Here is a 27,987-nt window from a genome sequence, read left to right on the forward strand (position 1 = left end):
CCAAATTCTGTGTATCATTGGGTACTCATCTGTATTCCAAGAGATAAATTTGCTGCAACTAAAAATTAAGCAAAGGTCTTGGTGGAAATGGCATTATATTGTATTCATTAAGACCTGCAGACTCTTAGGTATCTCTCAGGTCTCAGTTAATGTTTAGTTTTTTAAGACACAGAATATTTTAGCATTAGTTGTATTACATGTTCAAATTGAGCTTGAAAAGACAGGTATTATGTTCTTTCAAAATGGATCAACAAAGGAAAAAATGTAAATAATTTTTTTTCTCAATGATTTTGAAAATTTGTACAGCATATGCAACGATTCTTAGTTATAACTGTGACTGTCAGTTGATTTTTCTTCTTGTACAAAGGTAAATATAAAAAAAAATTAACTTAACATCTTAATTATACAGAAAGAATTCAATAAAAGAACATAAAATGTTTTAGCACATTTAAATCTTAAAGTTTAAAGCACAATGTAAAGTATCACTGGTTCTAAAGTTGCTGGTTGCTTCACATGCGGCTTCAAGGAACCATGCACATGGTTGTTGTTTCATGCCGGAAGCTTGATGCCGCTGCACCGCGAAGAAGGACGGCTGTCTGTTTTAGGTGAGAGGAAAATGAATTGTGAGGACTGCATGTGTAGAGGAGCCAGGCATTGTTTTACTTTTAGAAATCGGTGTAAAACAGTTTTCACTGTAAAAAGGACAATGAGCTGTATTTTAGTTTTAGTCCGCCCTGATAAATAAAGCCAAATGTCCTGGTCACCGTGAGGTTTATACAGTCTGACCGAAGGAGCACTGTGTTTAGTTTGTTTATTTGTGTTTATTTATCTGGGTGCTGACAGTTGTGCTGATTGATGTCACATCAGTTATCACCACTCCTTTCATTGTTTCATATCATATTTACAATATGAGTTAACAAATGCTTTTTACCCCAGATAATATGAAAGGAGTACGTAAACAGCCAGCTTTATTTCTGGAATAACATTATTATTATTATTATTATTATTATTATTATTATTTAAGTTGACATCTTTAAATGGTTTGCTCTGTCGCGTCTTCTGCCAGCCATGTTTAGTATTTGGAGGGAAATCTGCGCCTGTTAGTGGCTCGCAGTGAGTTTGGGTTCCTGCAGTGTTGGCTGAATGAAAGTGAGGGAAAGCTCTTTGACGTACTGTTTTGTGGAGTTTAACTCATACACTATTTCCCTTGTGTGTACAGAGACTATCAGGACGATGCCATGTTGAGGTTCAGACTGGAGGGTGTGAACATCTGATTTTCAAACATGCTTTCAAAGCTTGTTTCTGCTGCCAGCCGCTCTCTTAAGTGGACACACTGGAAAGTCACTCTGCACAGGTCGTGTGTCCCATCAGAGCCTGGGCAGTGGCTGCTGGGAGGTGTGGTTCACAGAAGGGCTCACAGGTGGACTGCAACCCCATCGTCCAGGATAAAACAGGATCCGGTGTTTGTTAGGGCTCCAGCATTTGGAGATAAGCTCGCTATCATTGACAGCAGTGGCAGCCATAGTTATAAGCAGCTGTATCGGAGCAGTCTAGGTCTTGCAGGTAGAATCAGCGACATTCTCAACTCGAGCTTTGGGGGTCTTGATGGAAAGCGGATCTCCTTCCTGTGTGCTAATGATGCTTCTTATACAGTGGCACAGTGGGCAGCTTGGATGAGTGGTGGAACGGCAGTTCCTCTCTATCAAAAACATCCTCAGACAGAATTAGAGTATGTAATCGCTGACTCCCAGAGTTCACTGCTGGTGTTTGGTCATCCCTATGCCGAGTCCCTCAAGCCGCTGGCACTGAAGCTGGGGCTACCGTACCTGACACTACCTCCTACCTCTGACCTGGGGACTTTAGCTGGGACAGACACCCAGGAGAAGGAGGTACCCATCACAGATTGGGCCGATCGACCAGCTATGATCATCTACACCAGTGGTACCACAGGGAGACCCAAGGGAGTGCTACATACACACAGCTCCATCCAAGCCATGGTTAGTGTTGTCTTTTAAACCATAATTGCAATGGGAATGGGAAATTTCAACTCGTAGAGGTCATACTCATCAGCTCCTACTCTGATTAAAAATAGATGCTTACTTTCACTGAAAAAGGTCATGACTAAGCATGAGATGGGGTGCAGAGTTACTGCTGGACCAAAGGGCCATTGGCTAAATAATAATAATAAGCATTGTCTGTTCTCCAAATGTATTTTTTAATTATGATAGTAATGTTATATATTAGTATATATAATAGTATTATTCTGCATTCAATATTTAGCATTTTAAATATTAGGGAAACACTTAAATAAAGTCTATTAAACTTTAATTTTTTTTTTTATATAATTTCACAAAATATAACATACTTTTAACATACTTTACTCGCTTTGTACGCAAAAATGTATATTAGCTGTAGAACAAGTTGGCCAAGCTGATGTATACCAATAACTATGTATGTCAACGGATCCCAAAACAGAGAAAAAACTATGATTGAAGCTGTTCAGAAAGATTATCTCCATTACATTGCTGACAAGCGAACACTGAGAGATGGATTAGAAAATGGTAAAGTAAACTGCTCAGTTTATGTAAGTCAATCGGTTCTTGAGGGACATGAAGATATCAGTGACTGATAGTGAGTGCAATATCTACAAAAATGAAAGTTTATGCACTCTTTTTCATTCTGCCCATGTTTCTGGTTTGGCTTCAATAAACATGGCCTTTGTATATTATGCTTTTTGGTCAGAGATACTTATCATCAGATATCAAATATTTTCATTAATGCACCTACAAGGAATAATCTCCAAAAAGGTACAATGATTTGACCCTAAATATCAGACCCCCTTGGAGAATTGCCACATTACTATAAATTTACCCATACAGTATTATTACCTAGTTTTAAATTATCAACAAGCCACATTTCATGGACTGAATTGAGAAAAGTCATCAGTGTAATATCTATATATTTTCCAGCATCTTTCTCAAACAACTGGCAGAATGCATAAATGTCCTGGTCAATTTTATTCATACCGACAAAAAATGCAAGTACCAGTTTCTAAAAGTGGATTTTGAACTCTAGAGTCAGGGCTTGCTTGTGTTAAGTATTTCTACAAGATATTCCCAAGAGCAGGACAGTATTAAGAAGTGACTACGGACAAGCTCCACAAAGCTATTAAATAAAGGCAGATGGATTTCTATGCATGTTTAGATATGCAACCCACATCAGACACCCCAAGCAGCATCATTCCTCTTTTGTTCCAGACTTGGTTTCTAAATAATTACTCATTAATATCATTAAAGAGCTTTAGAGGATTCTCCTGTATATTTTTACAGGAAATTGACCTACATGTCCAATAGTGTGGAAAATCAAATCACTCTGAAAGACAGCAGAGCTTCATTTGCCTCTAGTTGGCCTGGGGAAGTAATTGAGAGAGTGAGTGATTGATTAAATGAGTCTGTCTGTTTTCCTGGACGGCAACAACATCAGGTTGTCAGACTCTTTGGAAAGGTACACTGCAAGGTTAATGCGAATGAATGAACACACTCGAAAAGAAAATACATTTGCTGCCAACATTAAGCTTAATGACAATGTGTTGTTCATTTACATGTTTGTAGCTTTTGATGTTCATGACAATGTGTATGTGAATATACTTTGCATCCGTTTAAGGAGCTGAAATTCCTCATGGGGCCAGAGAACATTGTAAGATTTTGAGAGTACAAAAATGAAAAGCTTACATACTGGATCTCCAATCTTAATATTGCGATGCCCTGTACCTGTGGAGTGTTTTGCACATGATATGAATTTAACATTCCTGTGGTTGGAATCTAAAGAGCTGGAGAGTGATGTCTGTCTGGATTTGTAGAGCCTACATTCTCCCAGATTGGCAGCACATGGCTGCAATACTCTTCTGTTCCTTACCCAAACAAGGCTAATCTGTACCATTATTATAAATTGCTACAAGCTTATCAAATTATTATCTGTCTTGTCCTTTACCTCCTTCACTCATCTTTAGTTAGAACTGTGTTTTGACCGGATTATATAGGATCGTGTTTTTGTCTTCATCCTTTCTGATAAGGCCTTGTGTGTGCCAACTGTGGAGGATAAAGATGGCCCCTCTTAGTCTCAATAGAATATGAGCAGTGAACCGCGCTATCACAGTAAACAGTGGCAGGAACTATGACCTGAACTCTGGCAAGATGACGGGGGCTGAGTAAAAGTGCCAACATTTTGTCTTGAATACCACCTGAGTGATCATACACTGCAGTTACATCAGTTAAAAAGAAAAAAAAAACAAACAACCCTACAATGACCTTCAAGACCTGGTGATTGATGTGTTTTCGAATGCATATTCTTAGAGAATTTGTAACTGGAGATTCAAGTGAGTCAAAAATTTATATCTGCTTTGCATTTACATTCTAAAGCGCAAAGATGAAGATTCACAGCAACAGACCAAGGTTATTATTCATTGTGTTTATTTGGACGTAAGGTGAAGTGAAGTTGATTCTGCAAGCTACTTTACAAAGATAGTGTCTTCAGCTTACATTTTACTTTGTTTACAAATTACATTTCACATGCCTTCTTTTGTAATGTCACAACTACACAAAGCTAAATTGAAAGTTAGTTTAGTTGTTTTGAGCTACAGTGTACAACTCACTATGCTTGCCTTGAAATGAAACTTTTATAATCTCCTAAAGGTTCTGTATATAGTTTCTAATATATATTAAAAATAATCCAGCAATCAAGCACCACTTAAAATTTAGTACTTGGGCAGTTACACAAGATCTATAATTTGGCATTGAATAATTGCAGCAGCTTCTTAAGTGTTATAAATAAGAAAATCTTATGCAGTGAAAATGCCAGAAAACAGTGGTACCAAACAATTTTTGGTGATCTGTGTTGGATTTCTGAGCCTTTTTAATGTTTGCTTGGGACTTTTCTTTTATTCTTGCTAAGAAATGAAAACATGCTGGATGTTGCTTGTAGCATGCTGAGATACTCTATTTCCGAGCAGCTACAGTCACAGCAGAAATCTACTATTCAAAACATGAGAGTCAAACATTAGATTTTTTTGTTCTTTGCTAAATATGATCTGTGTTCACTTTACATATCATGTAGAGTGAAATTAATTGTTCAACAGACAGAGTTTAGGAGCAATAGTAGACCATTATAATTTTAATGTCCGTAGGGAAAGGGACATAACCAGGAAATGACTAATTGAGATGTGAATACAGCAGGATCCGAGCCGACAAAATCACACATGACTTTAGGAGTAACTTTAGCTCATATTCAGCTCCCCACGGGTCAAGATTCAATATCTAACTTTATTATACTGATCCATAAACCACTGAAATTGCTATGCAATTACAAACAATAAAATACATATCACCAGAGTACACTAATACCTCGGCAGAGAATTCAAATAAGCCACAAGAATCCATTCTGTACTTGGTATGTTTAAATGGCAACATAAGTGAGGTCATCATGTTTCTGACAGTGGGGGCTGGTTGAGATGATTTATTTGGAGGGTGATATGACTGACTCTCCACCCCTCCCACCCCCCCATCAGGTCCAGTGTCTGGTTTCAGAGTGGGAGTGGACCAGAGAAGACGTCATCCTCCACACCTTGCCTCTACATCACGTGCACGGCATCGTTAACAAGCTGCTGTGTCCCCTCTGTGTGGGCGCCACCTGCATCATACTTCCTCAATTCCAGCCCCACAAGGTTAGGACTACACTTTCTCTGCCTTTTTCCTGTCCCAGTTCACCATTCATTAATCCCCCTGAACATGAGAAGCAGTTCGGTGAGTGACAGTCAGGCTGAGTATGTTAAAGTTAGACGTCTTGAATGCACAAAGTACTGCTTGGTTGAAGAAAATCTTCAGCTCTTTACACATCATTCCCTCTTTCTCTACGAGTGTTTCCCTTTCCACTTTTCTTCTTCCCTCATTTCTCGTCGCTTCATCTCGTCTCCATCTCTCCTTTGGTAGTCTCTCCTCCTCTTCCTTCTCCTGCACTGCCTGTCAAATTAAGTGTTTGGGGCTCAGTGATGAATTGCCCTGTGTGGCTTTGTATCTGACCAATGCCGACTCACGGCAAGGGCTTAAGCAGCAGAGCAATCGATGAGCTGACATTGAAGGATGATAGTGCTTATTTGGCCCTGGAAAGGGAGGGGAAGATGGGTTGCAAAGTGTGTGTGTATATATATGTGTGAGTGCACATTATTTCCAATGTGTGTGTGTCTTTGTATGTCAGAGGCTCCACAGCTTAATAGTAGAGAAAGTAGACGTGAAAAGAAAGCTCTTAAAAGGACATGTGTATCTGTCAACACGGGCATTGTAACACTATGATAGTCATCAGTATTCAGCTGTTATCCTTGACCTTGCATACCAAACCACAAAACCCCCTTTTTCACCCTCAGAAAAAAAGCCTTTATTCTCCTCCTCCTGAAGTTACAGTACATTGATGAAATGATCAATAGTCTGTCTCTTTTCTCCCCTAAGATCTCTGAAGGGTAGCCGAGGCAGCAGAGGCCGGCATTGATTTTTACTGATTTTGCCTAGAGATAGGGGAAGAAATTTTCAGTGCTGTAATTGTGATCCAGTAAATTACAGATATGTCCATTTCAAGTGTACTGTTGCCAACTGACAGGGGCAGATACTCTTTCCTCACCCAATTTTGTTTTTTGATTTCCCCCATTGAATACAAGCTATTCCTATTTTGATTATGCATGGTTACATTTTTCATTCAATACAAAAGAAAAACTTAAGCAACATCAACATCTCAACAACAACAGACAATGTTGAGATATTAATTCAGAGGGTGGATTAGAAAAAGCATTTTAATAAGTAAAATTAAGCTGCAGAATGTTTAGGTTAGGTAAGACTTGCAGGCACATATCAAATGTCTAAGCTTTATAGATGGCATTTTCTATACAGCACGAGTATCTCTGTGAATATTTCTGAAAATATATCTCAGCTACTGTTTGATGAATTTGTGGTCCCCCAGTGCATGGAGTTCATTGGCTTTGACGATTCTCTCACTTTTCTTATAGTGCAGGTCTGACAGCTTATCTCTTGAAATATTTTGGTACAAAGTTTGGTAAAGACTCATCTTCCTTGAAGGATAAACCATATGCTACTGTGCAAAAAATTATCAAAGCTGATCAAAGGAAACAGCTGATTAAAGTATAAATATTTAAATTAAAGGTCTGACTGAGATTTTATGCCAACGTTTGATACCAGACAGTTGTTGACTCTCAGAGTTACAGAGCCATTGATATTTACGATGTCAAGGTTTTCATGAAGAATTGGCATTGGATATGTTGGAGTTCATGCCAAATGCAGGGCTTTGCTGCTACCAGAGTTATTTAGGATGCAGGCCATGGCTTTGGGCTCTCACCACATCCTGTCCCCTAGGTGGAGGCCAACTCTTTGACAGGCATAAATTGCCTTCCTCTCCCCTCCAGACTGGACTTGATGGAAGCGCTCCACTGCACTTGATAGACACCACCCAGAATGGTCAGGGCACGCTCAGTTAATAATCCTTCTCTATGCGTCGAGTTTTATTTCATTTCTATGTGTATAAGTGGACTGTGAAAACCTGCAAGTCTTGCATTGTCTAGTAATGTTATTGTAAGAAATAACATTAGGATATGAGCACACTGTTGAGTCTGAAGCAACACACTTTTATTTCAGACTTTGTATAGTAGTTTATTTGAAGCTTTTTGGCTGATTGAAAGAGAAGTGAGTAGATAATAGATTAGTAGAGGGTACGACAAGGTGACTCAAAGAAGAAGCGGAAGGACGAGTTTAGAAATTTCTGGCAGATTAAGAATGATGTGGCAGTATTATAGTTAAAAATTATGGCAGAGACTGCATCTTTCTGTGTGTGGGTATTTGTGTGTGTGTGTGTGTGTGTGTGCGCGTGTGCGTGTGCGTGTGCGTGTGTGTGTGTGTGTGTGTGTGTGTGCGCGCGCGTGTGCGTGTGCGTGTGTGTGTGTGTGTGTGTGTGTGCATGTGCGCGTGCGTAACAGCAACAGAAAGAGAGGGTAGGAAAGAGGGCAACTGCAGAGGCAGCGAAGCAGGAAATTAGGAAATGGAGAGACAAGGTAAGTGAATGTGAGATAGGGCACAAAGGGAAGAGGTGAGGAAGGAAGATGTCGGGTTAGAGTTGGATGTGGAGAATGAAAAAGAAGCATTTGGGAAAAGGATGTAGAATGAAAGAAGACATGAGGATAAGTAGACTGAGAGAAGAGGGGAGACAGCTGGGGAGGAGCCTTTGTCTCTGAGGGTTAGAGTGGAGCTGGAGAAGCTGTCGTTCACCTTCACTTGGTTCATGCTGTCATCCCAACCTCCCATCATCTACTGCAATGTATTCAGAGTAGTGTGCATGCGTGCCTGCGTGATGATGTGGACTGGGTGGGGCAGCATGTGTAAAATGCCTTTGTCTTTGATCAAGGGAGTTTATGTGGTATTTGAATAGTACTTTTATATTTAATGTCATTAACGATGTATGGTCGTGTCCATCAAAGAAGCCTCCATATGAGTCTGAAGCAGAGTGACTCCTTCTGTGGTCAGTCAAAAGGCACATTTGTCAGAAGTCACCTTTTAACTGGCCCACAGCCTGCTCTTTTCCTCCCACTGACCTTTACAAGTCCAGACTTTTTTTTTTTCCCTTGTCTTTTTGACAGATTTAATACAAGGCTTCTGTCTGGACTTTACTCTGCCATTTACATCAAATAAAAGGAGGAAAAAAAAAAAATCACTTTTTCTCTCAAATACTCGAATGATGGAATCTGGATGCAATAAGTTTGTTGGCATGGCCACATCATTACATAAACTGCTTTCTTTTCTGCTTTCATTATCCTATGTCCTGCTTCCTGTAATGCTCCTCTCTCTCTTCATCACAGGTGTGGGAGATGCTCTTGAGCTCCAAGGCTCCTGTGGTCAATGTGTTCATGGCTGTGCCAACTGTCTACTCGAAGCTGATCCAGTACTATGATCAGCACTTCACACAGCCTCATGTCAAGGACTTTGTTAAAGCGGTTTGCAAAGAAAGGATCAGGTACAAGCTGCTGGTTCAATGACAGACAGCTTAAACATGCTTAGATGTATTAGTGTGCAGATGTATCTGTGTGTATATTCTAGACTGGTGACAAATAAACATTGAGTATGAAAATGATATGAATCACATGCTGTGGTTCTCTCAGCCTGACTCAACATCTCGGTGTCAGACAGAGCTCTTTACCACCATCCTCAAAACTGTCTTGCATAAGAAGGCACTGTCTTCTGCAGAGGTTCAAAGACTTATGTTATGTATGTCATTCATCATTTTACAGTATACATTTTTGATGTCTGAGGTTTATCTAAGTTAGTGACTGCCTCATATTTTTTTCATGGAGTTTTCAGCCTAGAAGAAAAGATGAAATTCCCTCTGCAATGAGTCTCAAACACCTTACATGTGAACACCTGATGTATATTGGGCATGTACAAAAAAGTTTCCTAATGGGCAGGACACTGCCTATTCCCAGTTGTAATGGACTTAAAATGTACATGTTTTACAAAGTTTTTATGGCATCATAAATGACTTATTTGGAGCCTGGAGTGTTTCCCTTATGTCTTGCCCTCTCTATCTTCAGGTTAATGGTTTCGGGCTCGGCTGCTCTTCCCCTTCCCACTCTGCAGCGCTGGGAGGAAATAACAGGACACACACTGCTGGAACGCTATGGCATGACTGAAATTGGGATGGCACTGTCCAACCCTCTCAAGGGCTCACGGATCCCAGGTACTCAGGTTTTGCTGTACATTTATATGCAACCAAGTAAAAGCACAGTTTAAGGTCATACTCAAACCAACTGTGTTTCAAAGTGATAAGACAATAATATAATTCACAAACAACCCTAACAAGGTTGAAAATAAATGTGGGTCTATGTCTTGTTCCAAAACAAACATGGTGAGGTTACAACGTAAAAAGACATTGATCAGTATCAGGTAATAAAGCCAGGAAAGGAAAGCTTGTTATCTGATAATAAGCATACTAATACCAAAACTTTTGTTCACAAATGCTGGAACAAGGTTCTCATATTATTGAAATGCAGCTGATTTAGTTGTTGTGCTATCCGGCATCATTGTCATTACTGTTTCAGTGAAGCTTAACACTGGAATTTTGTATCGGTTGGTAGTCACGCAGTTGGATAGATTTTCTAGGTGTTTAGCCAAAATTTGCTACAAGCAAACAAACAAGTGATCAGCGAGTTCTTCTACATGATAACACATAATATATGTTCTGGACAGTCTCTGTCCAGGAAATATGGGCAGCGTATGGTTTTAGGCAGAGCTTGAGGCTTTCATTGAAATAAATTAGATTGAAAAAGGCTTTCTGCCTTTTAATTTTACTGCCATCATAGTTCGGAGTCATTGAAAGTAGCATATTCCATTAGGTGTGGTTTTGTTCATTTGTTGGGACTTTGACACTGTTACAATAGTGACAAATATGATAAAAATGACCACTTTATATTTCAATATGTAGTGTAGTGTCTTGACAGACTTCAAGGGCATATTTCTTGAAAGAAAATGTACAAATATTGGTTAAGCTCTCTTGTACTATTTTACGATTTTGACTAAAGTAACTGTTTTTCTGACATTGCACTCAGTGACTTTAAGCATCTCTGATGTTGTTCTACCACCTTCGCCAATTTAATTCAGTGCTCTTGTTTCATGTGATGTGCCTTGATTTTTGTCAGTTTTCTCTGGTGTGATGTCAGGTAAAACCCCATAATCCCAAATACACCTCCATCACGCATTCAATATCAAAGGCACAGTCTGAAAATTAGGTCATTCTGGTGGTGGTTGCGTTCTTCTCTTGTCTTTTCCTGTCCTCCTTCCTTCCTCTCACTCCCAACCTTCTGCTTCCCTTCCCGTTCCCCAGCCAACTCTTCCTCTTACAGGCAATGCTAATTAGCTTGCAAGTGGATCAGGTAATCCTGTGATGCTGTTTTTGTTGGGGTATTGTTTTGTTTGCTTGTCAGCTAATGTTCGGAATAAACTGAACAGGCTTTGTTTGATTCCTCTCAGGTGATTATTAAGGATGGCTTTAAGAGGTCTGTGGTTCTATTGATGTTTCCATCACAACACAGAGACTTGTGGAAGATGTGTATATGTTTGTGTGTTTGTATCTAGGTGTAAGTGTATGCAGGCATCAGCTTGTGGCTGTTTGAGTCAGTGTGTTCCTGTCTTGTCTTTCAGTAGGTTAAAATGGATCAATAGCAACCGCAGGAAACTCTCTCAGAAGAGTAGTGGAGTGGAGTCGCCCTCTCTCCCTCTCTCACACAAACAGATTTTTTTGTGTGTGTGTGTGTGTGTGTGTCATCCACCAACTATATTGGAGAAAGCTCAGCTTTTATATAACAACATTTTGATCATAGTTTTATTAATAACCTCACTGGTCAGATGTTCTACACTTGTGGAGTATCCCAGACGAACAACAGTGCGACTCTCAAGGTCATATTTGAATTCCTAAAATTTAACTGATATCACAGAAGCATCCAAAGTCTTTCTATAGATGCCATCTTTCCAACGTCATTTTGAAGCTCAAACATGATGTAATCTTTCATTAACTTCTTGGAAGAGTAACTTCAGTGCAAACCTTTGTCTTTCTTGCTCAACAGCACATAGACCGTTTCCACCCAGTATGCACTATTTATAAACTGCCTGCTACTCTTCAAAATTACGCTCTATCTTGCTGAATCATTGAATCATTTTTCATTTTATATTGAAGTCTTTTCAGCATATTAGAGGAAAATGTATAATAATAAATATTCAGCTTGTGTATCCCCCTGACTCAAGCTTTTTTGCTGTCCTGTTTGTCCATCAAATAACAGTTTAACAGTCTACTTTTATGGTCAGCTGGCTTTCTGAGCTGCGCTGAGTGAAAATGACGGAGGGCATGTGATGGACATTGCCAATCAAGACTGAAGTGGATTAGATCAATATGAAGTGAGAGAAACAGACTTTAATTGGAACCTGACCTGCTCTTCATTTGGAGAGCAGTGATCTGTGAAATGGCATAATAGACTTAAGACAGACATACACACTCTCTTACACAACACTCACACACACGGAAACCACTGAGCCCATCTTTGTGTATCACTTTTGCACACGTGATAATTAACTCGGGAGAACATACCAAGGGAGACGTATATGTAGGTACGTTTTCAATTTGTTGCACAGAACTTTAACATTTCTTACTAATAGTTTCATTTCAACGTTAGAGTAGAGCATACATAAAACCACATTTTTTTATGCCGCTCCTCTGCAATCAAAAAAGCTAAAAGTAGTGGGAGCTACTCACTGAAATCTGCTGCACAGAGACAGAGGGTGGGGTTGTGGATTTGGGGTTGACATCATGCCATAGATGATGCAGGTCAATGTCAATGTTTTTAAGAGTCTAAGACAAACAACCAGATTCAACTATCTCGTTTGGTGGTCAGTCGATGTTGCTAGAAATGGCTACATCAGGTGTTTCTCTGGAAATCCCTATCACCGCCAAACCAATCTGCATTGTGTTGACAATTGGATTTTGATCTACAATGTTTCACAAGCTCAGCAAACCTGCACTGATGGCTGATGTTGATTACTATGCTGGTTACTCTCAGTAGAAGTGTTTAACTTGTGAAAAAATTGACGCAAACGATCCCATCTTGCTCTGAAGTTACCTCCCCTGTGTGCTCATGTGATTCCTGTGTGTACTTGTGCTTGATTTGTTCACAGGGGCTGTGGGTTCACCACTCCCAAGCGTGGAAGTTCGAATTGTCATGAATAACACAACCAACACCCCCATTGTCAAGGGCAATCACAGAGACACTTGGGTAATTACTAAAGGAATAGGTTACAAATTGACTTGTATACAGGCAGCAGAAAAAAAACTGAATCCAGTTGTGTTTTAGTTTCAAAAGCTTCAACAAGCAAGAATGCAGATAGTGGCCAAAGATGTTGGAACTAGAAATAAACCGTACTTGAAACCATTCCCTGTGTGAATATGCCCCAGGTATGTCCAGGCCTGGAAGGGAAAGAGGGCGAGCTCCTGGTTCGGGGTCCATCCGTCTTTAAGGAATATTGGAACAAACCTCAAGAGACCAGAGCGTCTTTCAACGATGATGGGTGGTTCAAAACAGGTACCTAAGTCTCCTCGTCTTCTTCTTCTCCTCCTCCTCCAACCATTTTTCTTAACTCGCACGTCAGTACCATTCATGCACACACACATTCACACACATTCCCTTAGAGGAAGTAAATTCTGCCACTAATTGCATTTACATGAGTGGTGCTGTCTGAGGGATTCACAGGAGGAGGAAAGATGTCAAAAGATTTTTTTTCATCTGTGCTGCAGACAGCACTTTCAGGGCTTGATTTTAGACACTTAAAAAAGTCTGTCAAGCAGGCACCAACACACACAAATTGAGGAAATGTGTAGAGTATGTGTGTACATGCACACGTTTTGGGGGACTATGAGGGAGTGATAAATGGACTTTGTGTGTTTTTCATGCTGCAGGACATTTTTCCTCCTAAGTGGTTATGACTGCTCTGAGTCTTGAGGAACCAAATATTGCTCTCTTGCTCTTTCCCTCCGTCTCTCCCTGCCTTCAGTGTATGTGCAGCAGCCTAGCACTTCCCTCTCTGCCCCCCCACCACCCACCCCAGGAGCCCTGCTTCACTGCAAAGCCACTGGTAGACAGGTGTTAGGCTGGTACGGGTGAAGCTGAGGCTGAGAAGCAATTCAAACTATGAATTGTTATGTAGACGACAGGAAATACAAGCCAGAAGCAAAAGATTGAGGAAAGAGCTTTAAGAACTGAGCTTGCGATGTGGTGGTATGGGGGTTAGAAAGCGTCAGATACAAAGGGCGGCACTTAAGGCCCCAGAGTGAGCGGGGGATATCTAAGGTGGATGGGGAGCTGATAGTGTTGGTTGTGGAGGAATAGCAGTAAGGAAGGAGTGAGTGGCGAGCGAAGCAGGACGAAGCAGTGGGAGAGCAGGGCAGACTGTGTTTAATTGGCTTTGCAGGCTGGAAGGACAGAGATCCAGAGCACAGCACGCTGCTGTCACACTCCATTACATCCACTGGCCACATAATGAGAGCCCGTGCAATCAGCTCCCCACAGACCAGTCCCTCCAGCAACACACACACACAAACACACACACACACACTGGAGTGCATTATAGGAAGCTATCAAACATATTCCTTGCCACACACCTGACTATATTCCCTGATGCTAAATTAAACTCACACATGGAGTTGTCAGTTTATCCGGAACACCTAGCTAAAACTAATGTAACACTCCTGCAACAAATCCTTCCTGCAGTTTGCTTGTTGGTGAATGGTTTTTCCCCTCTTTTCAGTCTTTATGCTAAGCGAAGCTAAGTACTTGCTGCATCAGGAAAACATTTGAACCGATTCATGTAACTGGCGGGTTTCTTCAGATCATTAGTACTGAGGCCTCATACTATAATACTATAAACCTGTGATATTGTTAAATTACTGCCTGCTTTGTTGTGGAACATTAAGATTATCATTAAAAGAACCATCTGCATCTTAATCTGAATTGATAAAAGTAATGATTGGATAAAATAAATACTTCATCAACCAACAATTCACTTTACAAGGAATCAGAGGGTGTTAGATGAAGTTAGTTTTGTGTCTAAACCACCTCTTAGGTTCTTACTCTAAGCTTTTTTACCCTCACACCTGCTCCCTGTTTCACATTCACACACTCCATCCCTGACTTGCTAACTCCTCAATGATCTCTTGCCCCCTTCCTACATACCTTTTTTGTGACAGTTTTTCTACATAGTACAGGTCAGGGAGAAAAAAGAAAGATGATGAATATTAGATGGCTTTTCAGGGATCCGGCTAAGATGGGTCACGGGTTGTCAAAGTGATGTGCGTTAACCTCTTCAATAAATTGTGAATGTTTAACTTAATGACAGCGAGGCATCCACAAGCTCTCAGACATTCACTAACCTGACCACAGTGAAGTGCTGAATAGTGCCTGCTAAGCACCATTTACATCCAGACTGAAACCCCCCGTGTTCCAGTTTAAGTGTAGTGGGCAGGATTTGAATGCAGCCTAAGAGACTTGGCTCAGGATAGAAGGTTGACCTACCATTTATCAAAGAAACCTATGACTTGAGTGCACTGTCAACATTTTAACTGTGACGCAGGAGTTAAGAGAACAGGCTAACCCTGTATTTATAAACTTTCCTGATGCTTTATTGTGATCTGCTGGATACTGATCTATGACTGAAGAGGGTTAGTGTAAGATGCAACAAGTGCGCATTAGTAATATACAGTTAATTACAAAGCTTAAAAGCTCAAAATAATGTAATAGTTTAAAACAATTAAAGTCTCTCATTCCAATGTTAGGAACAAGACATATCAAGTTCTGCCAGGTGTCATTACAGCAACAGAAGAAGAGAGCTTATTAAGATAATGTTATTAAGAGTAACCACAACTGAAGGAGAATGCGGAAACATGATGTTAGTGCAGCATTTAGTTTATCTCTTTTTAGGAAGCTGACCTGTAGCCTTACCTGTAGTTAACCCTAACCGAAAATTTCAAAATCCAATTATTCTGGCGTATTTTTCTATTTCACTTTTTTACTTTATTTACTTTTATTTACTTTATTTACTTGTTTACATTTCTCCAGTGTGTAAACTCACACCTTAGACAAACAAGTCAAACATAAGCATAAGTGGTTGAATGAAGATACAGTTACTGTTGCAGAAAGTCACCCCCCCTCTGTTATCCAAATATACACATAGATTCACTTTAGCCTACTACAGTACATTCATAACCTAAAAACAGCTTGTTGTTAGCTCCGCCAGCATAACTGCACGGGGCTTGAATAAAAATACAGGTTTAAAATCCTTGCAAATGAAAATGTCTGGCTAGTAATAGACAAACTGACATAAAATGATGATGATAATGTAGTCTGCAAAGAAAATGAAAGTAATAAATTAGAATGACAAAAGAGTAGGTGAAGAGGTGAAGGTGGCCAGAGAAGAGTGGAGGGTGAGAGATGGAGAGAGAGCGTGAGAGTTAGAATCGATAATTCTAATCTGACCAGAGGCATTTTCTCTAGTGTCATATAAGGGGCTCTCACCTTCTCCTTCAGTGCTCCCTCTTGCACCACTTATGTTACTAATAAACTGAATTATCAAAATGAATTATTTCCCTTTTTCTGGGAAACCCAAGGAACCCTCTGAAGTAGCCCTTGGGTCCCAAGCCCTGCTCATAGTCAGACTTCATCTTTGATGGCTGTGTTCTGGAGCTGATGGGTGACAAAGAGATTTGTGTGATTCAGTGCAGAGTAGGGACCATGTAAACAACATTTAAGTGATATTCTTCATGAACATGTCAGATCTGAGACAGACATCAATCCTCAAGTTCAGCTTGTTATCTGCTTGTGGAGAGGCAGCCCAGCAAGAAATACAATCACTAGCATTAACATAAAGCAATACACGCTCCTTTAATTGCATTATATTAAACAAATTAGATCACTCATCCAAGTGCAAAGAGCTTTCTTGTATGATATTAATTACTAAAAAGGAGCGGTGACAAAAGTTAAGGATGATAAATAATGTCAGAGCTGAGATTTCACTGCTTGGCTGTCTGTTATTTATCCTCATTAACTCTTCTATCTAGGCATCGTGGGCTTTAATGTGGAACATTAATATTCATATATGCTAAGTGTTAACAGTCGCTCTGAGAAGAGGCACGACTCACATGCAGACCTCTGTCATCTTTTTTCAGATAAGGCTTTCCTCTCCACGGCGGTGGAGGGCACTCAGCTTTAACCCACAGTGTAAGAGTTGAGGTTATGCTGAATGCGATGAAAGACTGTGACACCACTTTTACCTTCTCACAGAGGAGAAGCAGGCTTACTTTAGACACTTCAGTGACGCAAGTGCAGAGGCATGCATAAACACAGAATATCAGACAAAGAGTGTTTATGAAATGTCAACTTTTCTGACGGAAAACATTTGAATTTTTAGTTAAAGATGTTCAGTTGTACAAAGTTTTATATTGCCATGCTATTGTGTGTGCGCAGACATGTGGTCTACATAATATTTAGTTGAGTGTAGTTACTTTAAAATGTAAATATAGTAATTGCCAGTAGGAATTATGGCACTGCCAAAAGAGCTGTGAGTGGTCAGGTCAAAATATCTTCATTTCCCTCTGGTTATTGTCAATAGTGAGTTTTGATTCTTTTGATATGTTAGTACTTAACATTGACTGATAATGCTGATTCATTATTTCTCTCAGGAAAGCAAAGAAACCTTGGTTGGATGAATTAGCTTTTTGTTTATTTCTTGGAGTCTGGATTGCGTGTTTAGAAAGTGAAAGCCAGAATAAGACCATAAAGTGAATGTGGGCAGTTCTCATTTTATCTCTGAGTGTGCACTTTCATGCGGCATCTCCTGCATTGAGTGGAGTGCACACACAAAAACAAGCACGCAGTACTTAAACCAAGGTTAGACTCCAATCACATTCGATTACAAACACTCATGTGGCACTTATTTTAACCATTGCAGTGATAGTTGAACTGTGTTTTAGGGCTGGAAAGTCCAAATGATTTCTTTTGCATTTTTAGTTTCTTCTCTCTTTCCTAATACTTCCAGCAGCAATGGTACTGGCAACAGGCTGAATTGTTTTTGTGCTGTTGGCCTTTGTGTTATGTCATCTTTGGCCCTACTCTTTCACGCTTTTTACCAAAGAAGAACTCTGTCCAGAATCTGAATCGCTGCCTGCATTAGAACCTAACCAGCATGTTGGCAATTAATGATGAGGGCAAGACATTGACAGCACCCAGCATCTTTTAAATCTTATGAAATCATAGTTCACATTTTCTGAAATGACATGGTACTGGGACTGTGGAGCCCCCTGTGCTGCTTCCCTGCCAGCTCTGAGTGTTTGCTGAGTGGGTGCTCAGCAAGAGAGACAAAGAGTTTGTTTAATGGTTTAAGCACCCGCAGCCTGGTGCAACCAGGAGGATTTTACCTGACTCTACAGGGGTAAATCTAAGCTCCATCCGAGGTACGACACACGTGGTCTTGTAATAATACACTTACACTTGTGTTAAAAGTCCTAGTTTACATTAGATGAAAATTTCTTATCTTTTTGGAATTTGAAGCAGGTCTGTGTTATAATATTTCTCTGAAAGTGTTTTAAACAAAGGGCAAGGACTTTCATAACTCCTCTGAACCAATGCACGAGCCCAGCACAATCGAGACTGCCATCCAACCTTGGAGGATTTGGTGTGCCGGAAATTTGTGTAAATATTTCTTTATTTGATCACTCAGTCTCAGCTCCACGACCTCCTAATAAGAACTCCAGAGAGAAGATGTCAAATTAAACTGAGATGATCTTTGGTACTTGAAACCAAATGTAGATGTGTAGATAAGAAAAATAGAAAAATGTGACCTTTAAATGTATTGAGATACATCTTTAAGTCGATTTAATTTTACTTTACTGTGCAGTTAAGTTAAATGTTCTGCAAATGTTTTTTGCTGTATGGGAATGAAACATTTAATGATAAATTATGCTTTTAAATTCACAATTGTCCCAGCAGAAAAGTAAGAATTCCTTTTTTGCTCCACTTTGTTCAATATATCTTGTTGGTTTATCATAAAAAATGTTGCCGTCAATGTGGATTTCTTTAATAATAAATAAAAAAATATCACAGCATAAATGAAAACCAATCAATTTTGTAAGAGTTTTAGCACATAACCCATTTCACAGAAAGCAATTCATAGCATTTCACTGAAAAGTGGTTGGGCTGACTTATTCCTTGGAATGAAATTATAATTAAAGGTTTGCAGTTGTGTGTGCGGTCACATGAATGGAAAAAATGTAAAAAGAAAATAATAATAATAATTTTTCTGCCATGTCAATTATAGTGACAAAAAGATTTTCTGCAGAACCAACTCATGTCATTTTCTTGTTTTCAGAAACACATTAGAGAAGTTTTCTCTGCCCTCCATCCTCAGTTGAAGTCTTGATTTGTTTTTATTTTTTTTCCACACTGTTTGCCTTCACTTTCTTTAATGTCCCAGAATGAGATGAAAGCCCAGTGCAATTAGGTTCTCTTATCGTTTTAATTAAGAAAGCCATTCGGCCATATCTGCCTCCAATGCCATAACACATAATGGCAGAGAGTCTCTGATGCCTGAAGTAGTTTTTGTATGTATCCATGTCTCTATGTATATATACACTGTGTGTGTGTGTGTGTGTGTGTGTGTGTGTGTGTGTGTGTGTGTGTGTGTGTGTGTGTGTGTGTGTGTCCTAGTAACACAGTTCCCACCTATCTCTCTCCCGCCTGTCTTTCCTCTTTTATCAGTCTGTGTTCTCCAATCACTATTCCCACTTGTGCCTCTCTCCAAATATGCTGTTCTATGCATTATTTTCTTCCTCTCAAAGAGACAAGGTCAGAATCCTGTACTTGAAATTTAACTCAAGTGAAAGTGTTTCTTTTAAACACTTTTATCAGACATTCTTTCATTATTGTCCTATCTTTACTCCATGCCTAAACATTTGCAGTCAAATTAATGGATATTATGGTGTTTTTAGTCATTTCAGCTTGTGAATACGCACACTTAGGGCAGGTTAATAATGTCCATGTAAGCGTTCTCGTTCCTCGTAAATACTTGAGATGAGATGAGAGAATTACATTAACCAAGTTATTTCAGTTTTTTCTTTTTTCTTTTTTTTTTTTTTTGTTTGTTTTATGTCCAATCCAAAAGAGGAGGAGAACTACCCTGTTAGTGGTGTTAACAGCAAACCAAGCTCTGTTACTCCCCCCTCCACTCTCTCCCCCTCTCTCCATCCTCCCTCTCCTCCTCTGTTGCCATGGCCTATCAGTGCGGAGCAGTGGTCTGTGAAGAAATTCCCAATATCTAAATTTACACACTGTATCAATCTTGTTTAATAGACTGGAAAGCTTATAGCCGCATTGGCAAGCCGGCAGAGAGGGCAGCGGTGATAAATTGTCGGTGTGCAGGCGACAGCCGCCCGTGATGTATAATGAAATATTTATGATTTATCCCAGCTAATAAACTGAAATGAAGTGCGTGATGTATGGGAACAGATGGGCCCTCTATTGATGCTGAGGCAAAGAGGCAAGAGGGGGAAGGGGAGACAGGAAGATAGGTGGAGAGATGGAAACATGAGACGTTATGAGAGATGCTCCCAACGTTCTGAGAAAAATACAGAGGGCAAAGATACAAAAAATAAATAAATAAAAAAAATCCTGCAGTTGGGTATGTTTGTCTAACACTGGAGTAAGAGAAGCTGAAAAAATGGAAGGATACCCGGCTAAGAGAGAAAACAAATAAGATTCAATGATGGAGCAGAGGACAGGCAGAAGGTGGCAGTAAAGACAGACTACAATCAAAATATAATACGTCTCCTGTAATGCCTCATGTTGATTTCAGCTTCAGCAGGCCCAGTTGGTTTCTTTGATTGATTCCATATTTCAGGCTTCCATACACTCCTACTGTGTTGTCTGTAGACAGGTCCAGGTTAAACTGGTGGAAATGTGCCAGCAAGGTTACACCCAGGAAGGACAGTTGACAGCAAGAAATATTAGAGTGGCATCAATTTCCTCATTTAACCCATTAACAATCAGACTATTCCCTGAACACCTTCCAACCGAAAACAGCATGTTTTGCATAACATTTGTATAATGGTAGGGGACATTGGGAAGTGGCAGTTAGCCTGCAAACTTAAAACTCGCTGTGTCTGTTTAAACGTTTGAAATGTAAACACCTTGAGACAGACTTTTAGATATAGAACAGATGTGTTGTCCCCAGTTGTGAAGGAGCTTCTGCCCCAGCGTCTGTCCCTGAGCTTTACTGATCTCTTTACTCTGCCTTTGTTCAGCCCTCCAACCTGAACCCCAAGAGGCCAGACACACATCCATTCTCTCCTCGGTCCCACCTGTAATACAAAAGGACACCTTCCTGTTCCCACTTCTTCTTCTCTCCCATCCTAAGTCCATTTTTCTCTCCCTCTGTCTCTTTCCACTCATCCATACTGACCCATTTCTTCTGCTTGTCATTCCAAGGCCCAGCTGAGCTCCTCGTCCCACGTACTGTACTCATTCTCCCCAACACCTGTCCCCAAGACACCCGTGTGTGTGTGTGTGTGTGTGTGTGTGTGTGTGTGTGTGTGTGTGTGTGTGTGTGTGTGTGTGTGCGTGCGTGCGTGCGTGCGTGCGTGCGTGCGTGCGTGCGTGCGTGCGTGCGTGCGTGCGTGCGTGCGTAAGTCTCATCCATCTACTTGCATGCGCACACACATACACACATGCATATCCTTTATTCAACCACTTCTACTTTTCTGATATTTCTTTCCTCGTGTCATGAAGATGGAATTAAAAAAAAAAAACCTGTTAAACTGTAGAACTGTGATAGTTACTGCTGAAAGACACCATTCATGACCATTTGAAGTTAGTCATGCTGTTTTAGCTTAGAATGTGCTTTACATAGTAGGACGTATGTGTGTAGTTGAATATCAAAACAATGTGCTACAATTGATATTTTCTCCTGACTAAAACATACTAATGAATTCCTTCTTTTAAATCAGTTTATCTATTTCCAACCTTTCATTCAGCCAGCTTCTTCCGCTTTTCCGCGCAGGGGGCTGCTGGAGCCAATCCCAGCTCGCACTGGGTGAGGGCGGGGTAATCCCTGGACAGGTCACCAGTCCATCACAGGGCCAACACACAGAGGCAGACAGAGACCAACAACCACTCACACGCTCACTCAGACCTACGGACAGAGTCACGTAGAGTCACAGAGTTTAGAGTCACCAGTTAACCCAAACATGATGTCTTTGGCCAGTGGGGGGAAACTGGAGTACCTGGAGGAAACCCACGGAGGCACAGGGAGAACATGCAAACATGCAGAAAGGCCCCAGGCTGGGAACTGAACCCATGACCTTCTCACTGTAGGGCGACAGCGCTAACAACTATGCTGCTGTGCTGCCCACTTCTTAACAAAGTAATCATTGAAAAAAAAAAAAAAAAAAAAAAAAAGTTTGGCCACAGTTCTTATGCCAGGTTTCTTTCCTGTCGCAACCCTCCCTATTTATCCGGGCTTGGTACCAGCACAAGCCTACCACTGGTTTGTGTTGTGGCTTGGGTTTGAACCTGGGGCTTCTGCATGCAAAGCATTCTACCACTGAGCTACATCCTCGGGCAACCTAATAAATGAAAATAATAATCATTAAAATATACCTGGAAGTTTTCTCACTCATGACTTCCTTGTGTGTCTTTGTACTTGGTTTAGGTGACACGGCGACCTATAAAGATGGTGTTTATTGGATTCTGGGTCGCACCAGCGTCGACATCATCAAGAGTGGTGGCTACAAGATCAGTGCACTCGAGGTGGAGCGTCACTTACTGGCTCATGCAGACATCATGGGTAAGACCGCTGCTCATATGTAGTATGTAAGCGTGAGGGCAGTAATTTACCTTTCATAGTTCTGCAGTTCAGCTGTTCAGCTGTTGTGTATCACAGTCTGTTAATTTAAATGAGGTTAAGGTGTTCAGGAATTTACATACCAACGTTGGTTAATGTTATAAAACTGTGGTTGTTTTTTCTACAGTATGCAGACATTGCAGCAAAACAATGATCTTAGACACGCAAACAAGAATAGATAGTGTTCTGTTACATAAAGTACTATTAAGGCTACATTTAATGTGGCCTTTAATGTGGCCTCTATTTAATTAAAGATAACTCTGGTCAGTGTTTTAAGGTCAAAGTCAAATTTATTTATCACCAGAGTTGACCAAAGTGCTTCACAAGCAAAGGAACTTACAAAATACACGGCAAACACACATAAGAAAACAATATGTGAAATCAAAATATCAAAGATCACCTCACATCAAAAGCCAAAGGAAAAAAAGTACATCTTTAATAGAGTAGTAAGATTCAACGGTCGCAGCAGCTTTTATTTGCATGCATAAGGTAAGCAGCAGTCACAGAAAAGGCTTGGTCACCTCTATTTTTTAATCTAGGGATGTCCAGCAATATCTGAGGATGACCTAATAACACTGACAGGTGTGGATGCGTAAAAGCTCACATCAACATGGAGGTGCTGTGCCATTTGAAACCTTAAAAACAAACAATAAAATCTTTAAGTCAATCCTGAAGTGGACAGGAAGCCAGTGAAGTGAGAACAAAACATGATGTTCTCATTTTCTCTAGTTTTAGTTAAAAGCGGAGCAGCACCAATTGACAGAGTGATGCAGTTAGTGTAGTGACTGGTCCAAACCCACATAAAGAGAGTTACAATAGTCCAGCCAAATTGTTATGAGAGCATGTATGACACAAGACAGATATGGCTTGACTTTGGCCCTAAGCCTCAGCTGGAAAAAGCTGGTTATGACAACAGAGCTAATTTTTTTGCGGAATTTAAATGTACTGTTGAAAAACACCCACATGATTAACAAATGGTTGAATGTATGATCCTAAAGGGCCAAGAGTGGCAGCATTTCCATCCAGCTGATCAGAACAACCAAACACAATAACTTTGGTTATAATTTATTTTCATTGAAGCACAGAAAGATCCAATCCAATCAATTTTTTAGATCTCTAACAGAGGGGTTGCAGAGAGTATGTATTATTTGTTTTAATCAGCAAACAAATTTGCACATCATCTGCAAAACAATGGAATGAGATATCATATTTTTTGAAGATGAAACGCAGGGGCAGCATATATACACAGAAAGCAGTATGGGGCCCAAAGTGGGTACAACAACAACAAAAAACAAAGAAAAATGAGAAAAATGTTCTAATTACTAATCGCTGTGCAACACAGTCTCAATTTTGTGTGGTGTTATCTCTCCAGATGTGGCTGTCATTGGGGCACCAGATGCCATTTGGGGTCAGAAAGTGGTTGCGGTGGTTCAGCTAAAGAAGGGGCAGAGCATGACGCTGCCAGAGTTGAAGACCTGGGCAAGGTACTGTGACCTTCAGCTCAATCCTCTTTTAAAGGATTATAACTGATGCAATTTTGCAACTGATGTCTCGACCAAATGTAACGTCATCCAGCCAGGCTCAATGTGTGCCAGTTAAAACGCCCAAGTTCATTTATCTGTTAGAGGTAGGATTGATAATTGCTTGGACTTTGTAATGAGAACATTTTAATTATACTGTTTTGCAACTGACAAGATGGAGCACAAATTTATGGATGCTGTGATAATTTTTTTAGGCTTTTAAAAAGTCTTTTTCCTAATGTTATAAACAACAGTGCAGTGTTTTAGTGTCTAATAAGTCATACTACTAATGGAGGTATTACTCTGAGCTGGCCTTCCTGTATTATATTTCATCTTACAAGTACCTAAAACAACATGCCCCCACCAATATAGCCCCTCGCAGAGCTGTTTTTGGCCTGAACGACCAGTTTGGGTAAAGTAACCACTGGACCACCTGCCACCCTTAAAAGTGCTTTACAGCAGCAGGTAGACAGAAAGTACCACCAGTGGAGCCTGTGACCTGAATAACTTCCGACAAATCCATCATCCTGGAGTCACAAAAGCAAAACATAAAAAGAGCATGATATCTCAGTGCTGAAAAGGAGCACTGATCCCATCTAACAACGGTGATTCAAGGAGACAATTTTCACGGCTTTTATTTGTCAGTGCCGTGCTAAACAAATGACTTCCCTTCTCGTGGACTCTGCAACTCTCCCAGCAGTTCAGTAAACGCATCCTCAGTGACTGGCCCTGAAGTCTTCAGATCAATAGGAAAGGATGAGAGAAAAAGAGAGGCCAGAGATGGACTAATGAGGGGAGCTGAAGCAAGGACAGGAGATGAAAAAAAAAAAAGATGTGGGGAGAGCGAACAAATGATTGTTACGGGAAGCTTTGTCTTCTGCGCTCACAGTTGCCGGTGACATGCAGTCCTCAACTTTGCAATTACCCATGTCTTCCACACTCCCTCACTAATTCTCGTGCTGCATTTCACCCTATTCTTCCTGTTCTTTCCTCTTTAATATCCTCGCCATTGCTATTTATTCACATTTCTCAATTCTGTACAAGTAAATTTTTTGAGTGGGGGCCGTGCTATTTTCTGTGTGTGTGTGTGTGTGTGTGAGTGAGTGTTTGTGTGTGTGTGTGAGTGAGTGTTTGTGTGTGCTTTGAGCTCCATATGGTGTGTAGGTGTTAGATCCTACTGCTGTGGTCTGCTGGTCTAGCATGGTGGATTGCTATTGCTCCCTGTTACCAGGGATCACACACACAAATGCACACTTAAAAACACACGCCGTGTTTCCAGCCATGAGCGCTGCCAGCGGACAGGCAGTGCCAGCACACAGCCCACTGCTGAGGCCAGGATGTAGAGGAGAGAGTGGGAGATAAAATGAGACATAAACAAGTAGATGGATGCTCACTCTTCAGTGCCCTGGCTTCAGCTGTCAGTCTGAATCTCTATCACAGCCTCTGCGCCCCGTGCTGCCTTGGACACGCACACTCGCACACACTGCCCTGGAGAAACTGGTGACACGAGCGAAGCCCTATTACACAGACGTGTATGTATGCACAAATACTCACTCACACTTACCTCTCTGAGTCAGAGAGACAGAGACATCTGCTGAAAGTGGTGTTTGATAGCAGCAGTATGACTCATTATGCTCACTTGCACCACAAATATGCACACAAGGACATACACATACACACAAACAAACAAACTTAGTAAGAAGATAATAAAAAAGCTCCAGGCTTCGAAACATGATGTAACAACCATACACTAAAAACTGAAAAAATAAAGCACTTTTAATTATCCCAGCCTTCTGTTTTTTATTATTTGTTTTTTTATTTCATCTCACAGTGATTATATTGTTTTGTACGAAGGGAATTGTCTGTGTCTGGAAGGCGAATTGGGGGTATTAGGGAGGAGAGCTGCAGAGTGTATGAAGGACATTTCTTTCCTTATCTCGACTACTCTGCCACAGGGCTCGACTTTGTTTTGCAGTTGTTTTCTGTTTTTGCTGTTACACGTGTGCACAAGTACATTCAGTACATTTGTGCATCTATCAGCGTTATGTGTGTCTTTCTGCGTCATTCTGTCATCACTTTATTAACACCGGTGTTTATTGCAGGGAACATATGCCCCCCTACACCATACCCACGGGCCTGGTGCTGGTGGATGAGATGCCCAGGAATCAGATGGGCAAGGTCAACAAGAAGGACCTCCTGCAGCTCTTCTTCCCATGAAGGCACCACTTTAATATTTATAACGACACGCAGGCTCCTGGTCACTTCCTTGGCGATTCCAGCTGGTCCCTAGATCTAGTAAACATCACAGACTGGTTGACGGAGGGAATACAAAGTAGTGGAGAGATGACCAACTTGGAAAATGACACGGTAACTCAATCACAGCTACAGAAAATGCTATGAAGGGATTCTGTCAATCAATTTAATGCTAATTATTCAGAGTGCTCTTTATGTTTGGCAATGTTGCTCGACAACACGAAAGGTCTTTGGGCCTCTCTCTGTGGAGGTTGTATGTTCTCCCTGTGTCTGTGCAGGTTCTCTCCAGGTTGTCCCTCCCACAGTATGGAGACATGCACCCGTAGGTTAATTACTGACACGAGTGTGAATGGTTGTGTGTCTGCCCTGAACCCCTGACTGATGACCTGTCCAGGGTCCCGCCCTCACACAATGTAAGCTTGGGTGTGTTCCAATCCCTGGCAACACAGACGGATAAGTTGTGTAGATAATGGATGGATTCTTTATCAGTTACTGTATAAGACAGGCTTGGAAATAAACGCTTTCAAGGTTAAAAAATTTTAGGCACTATGAAACAGATCAATTAATAGCACAACATGAATTAGTCAAGAGTAAAAATCTTTTGATAGCACCAAATGGCAGTTCAAATCCAAACTATGAAGGAATATATTTAGAAGCTTCATGTAGTAACACTGGCACAGAACCTTATGTGACACACAGCCACTGAAACATTGAAATAACTTAATGATAGTAAGACAGCTCTTGGAAAACAAATAACCTAAATCAAAAGTATTTTAGAAAACATTTTGTCTCTTTTTTTTTTTTTTTTTTAATTCATTCGAATTTGTGCCGTTCATCCATTACCTGGGAAACAGTATACATGCTGTATTCAGTTAGATTGAAGGACAGAACTCAAAGACACTATACTTATTCATGAAGTGTCTGCACTCAGATTGGGTCTATCTGCCATAATCAGACAGGAACCAGCTAGTGGAGTCTGCCTCGGTTCCTGATAAATAACCTCATAACCACGTACCCTGAGCTACGCGCTCAACTGTTCCTGTAATAACACTGAAACCTCATGGTAAACTTTCATTTCTCTTATTGATACTTTCACTTTTTGCTGGTGCATATCTAGTGTGATCAGAGAACGACAAATTTTTGGTGTGTTCATAATCATGAATCATATTGAATTACACCCTCGGTAAAAAACTAAACAAAACAAAATACAACACAATGTGTTGGTAGAGAAGGAGGTATTGAGTAAACATGGTTAATATTCGTTTCTCGGCACTGTACACACTCTGATACACTCGAAATGTTTGTCTGAAAATTAAAAAAAGTTTTATACAATCAAAATTAAAAAGTGTTTGGGGGTTATTTTTGTTAGCTTTTTTTTTCATAAGCCACAGTCTTGTTGCACTTGTTTTTGTTTTTGTGTGTATCTGTGCAGCTGTGGTTACACAGGCGGATTCTCTGGCAAGGCACAACACCACAGCTGGGTGCCCCGCACGCCATCTGACTCGTGCTCCGCTCGCTCTTCTCACCTCTCATCCTGTCTCATCTCCATTCCTCCAATACTTCACCTCTTCTGTCTTCGTCACAAGTCAAAACAGATTGCAGTGCCACCAAGGCCAACTTGACTCTGACTTTTGAACGACTGCTGGCATGCAGCCATAATAGGCAGAGAGAGTGCACGAAGAGAT

At 40.6% G+C, this 27,987-nt stretch overlaps 1 protein-coding gene across 1 annotated transcript; it reads left to right on the forward strand.

The window, feature by feature from the left end:
• Positions 1-576: 576 nt before the first annotated feature.
• On the forward strand, positions 577-27,612 carry acsf3 (acyl-CoA synthetase family member 3). The gene is made up of 10 exons (XM_029498306.1): positions 577-605; positions 1,220-1,997; positions 5,564-5,719; positions 8,906-9,060; positions 9,635-9,780; positions 12,765-12,862; positions 13,042-13,168; positions 22,338-22,472; positions 23,902-24,013; positions 26,152-27,612. Exons 2-10 carry the CDS (start codon positions 1,284-1,286, stop codon positions 26,264-26,266), a joined length of 1,758 nt encoding a protein of 585 aa, XP_029354166.1. The 5' UTR covers positions 577-605; positions 1,220-1,283; the 3' UTR covers positions 26,267-27,612.
• The last annotated feature ends 375 nt before the right edge of the window (positions 27,613-27,987 follow it).

This window comes from Echeneis naucrates, chromosome 3 (assembly GCF_900963305.1).
Source record: "Echeneis naucrates chromosome 3, fEcheNa1.1, whole genome shotgun sequence".
Classification (NCBI taxonomy): domain Eukaryota; kingdom Metazoa; phylum Chordata; class Actinopteri; order Carangiformes; family Echeneidae; genus Echeneis; species Echeneis naucrates.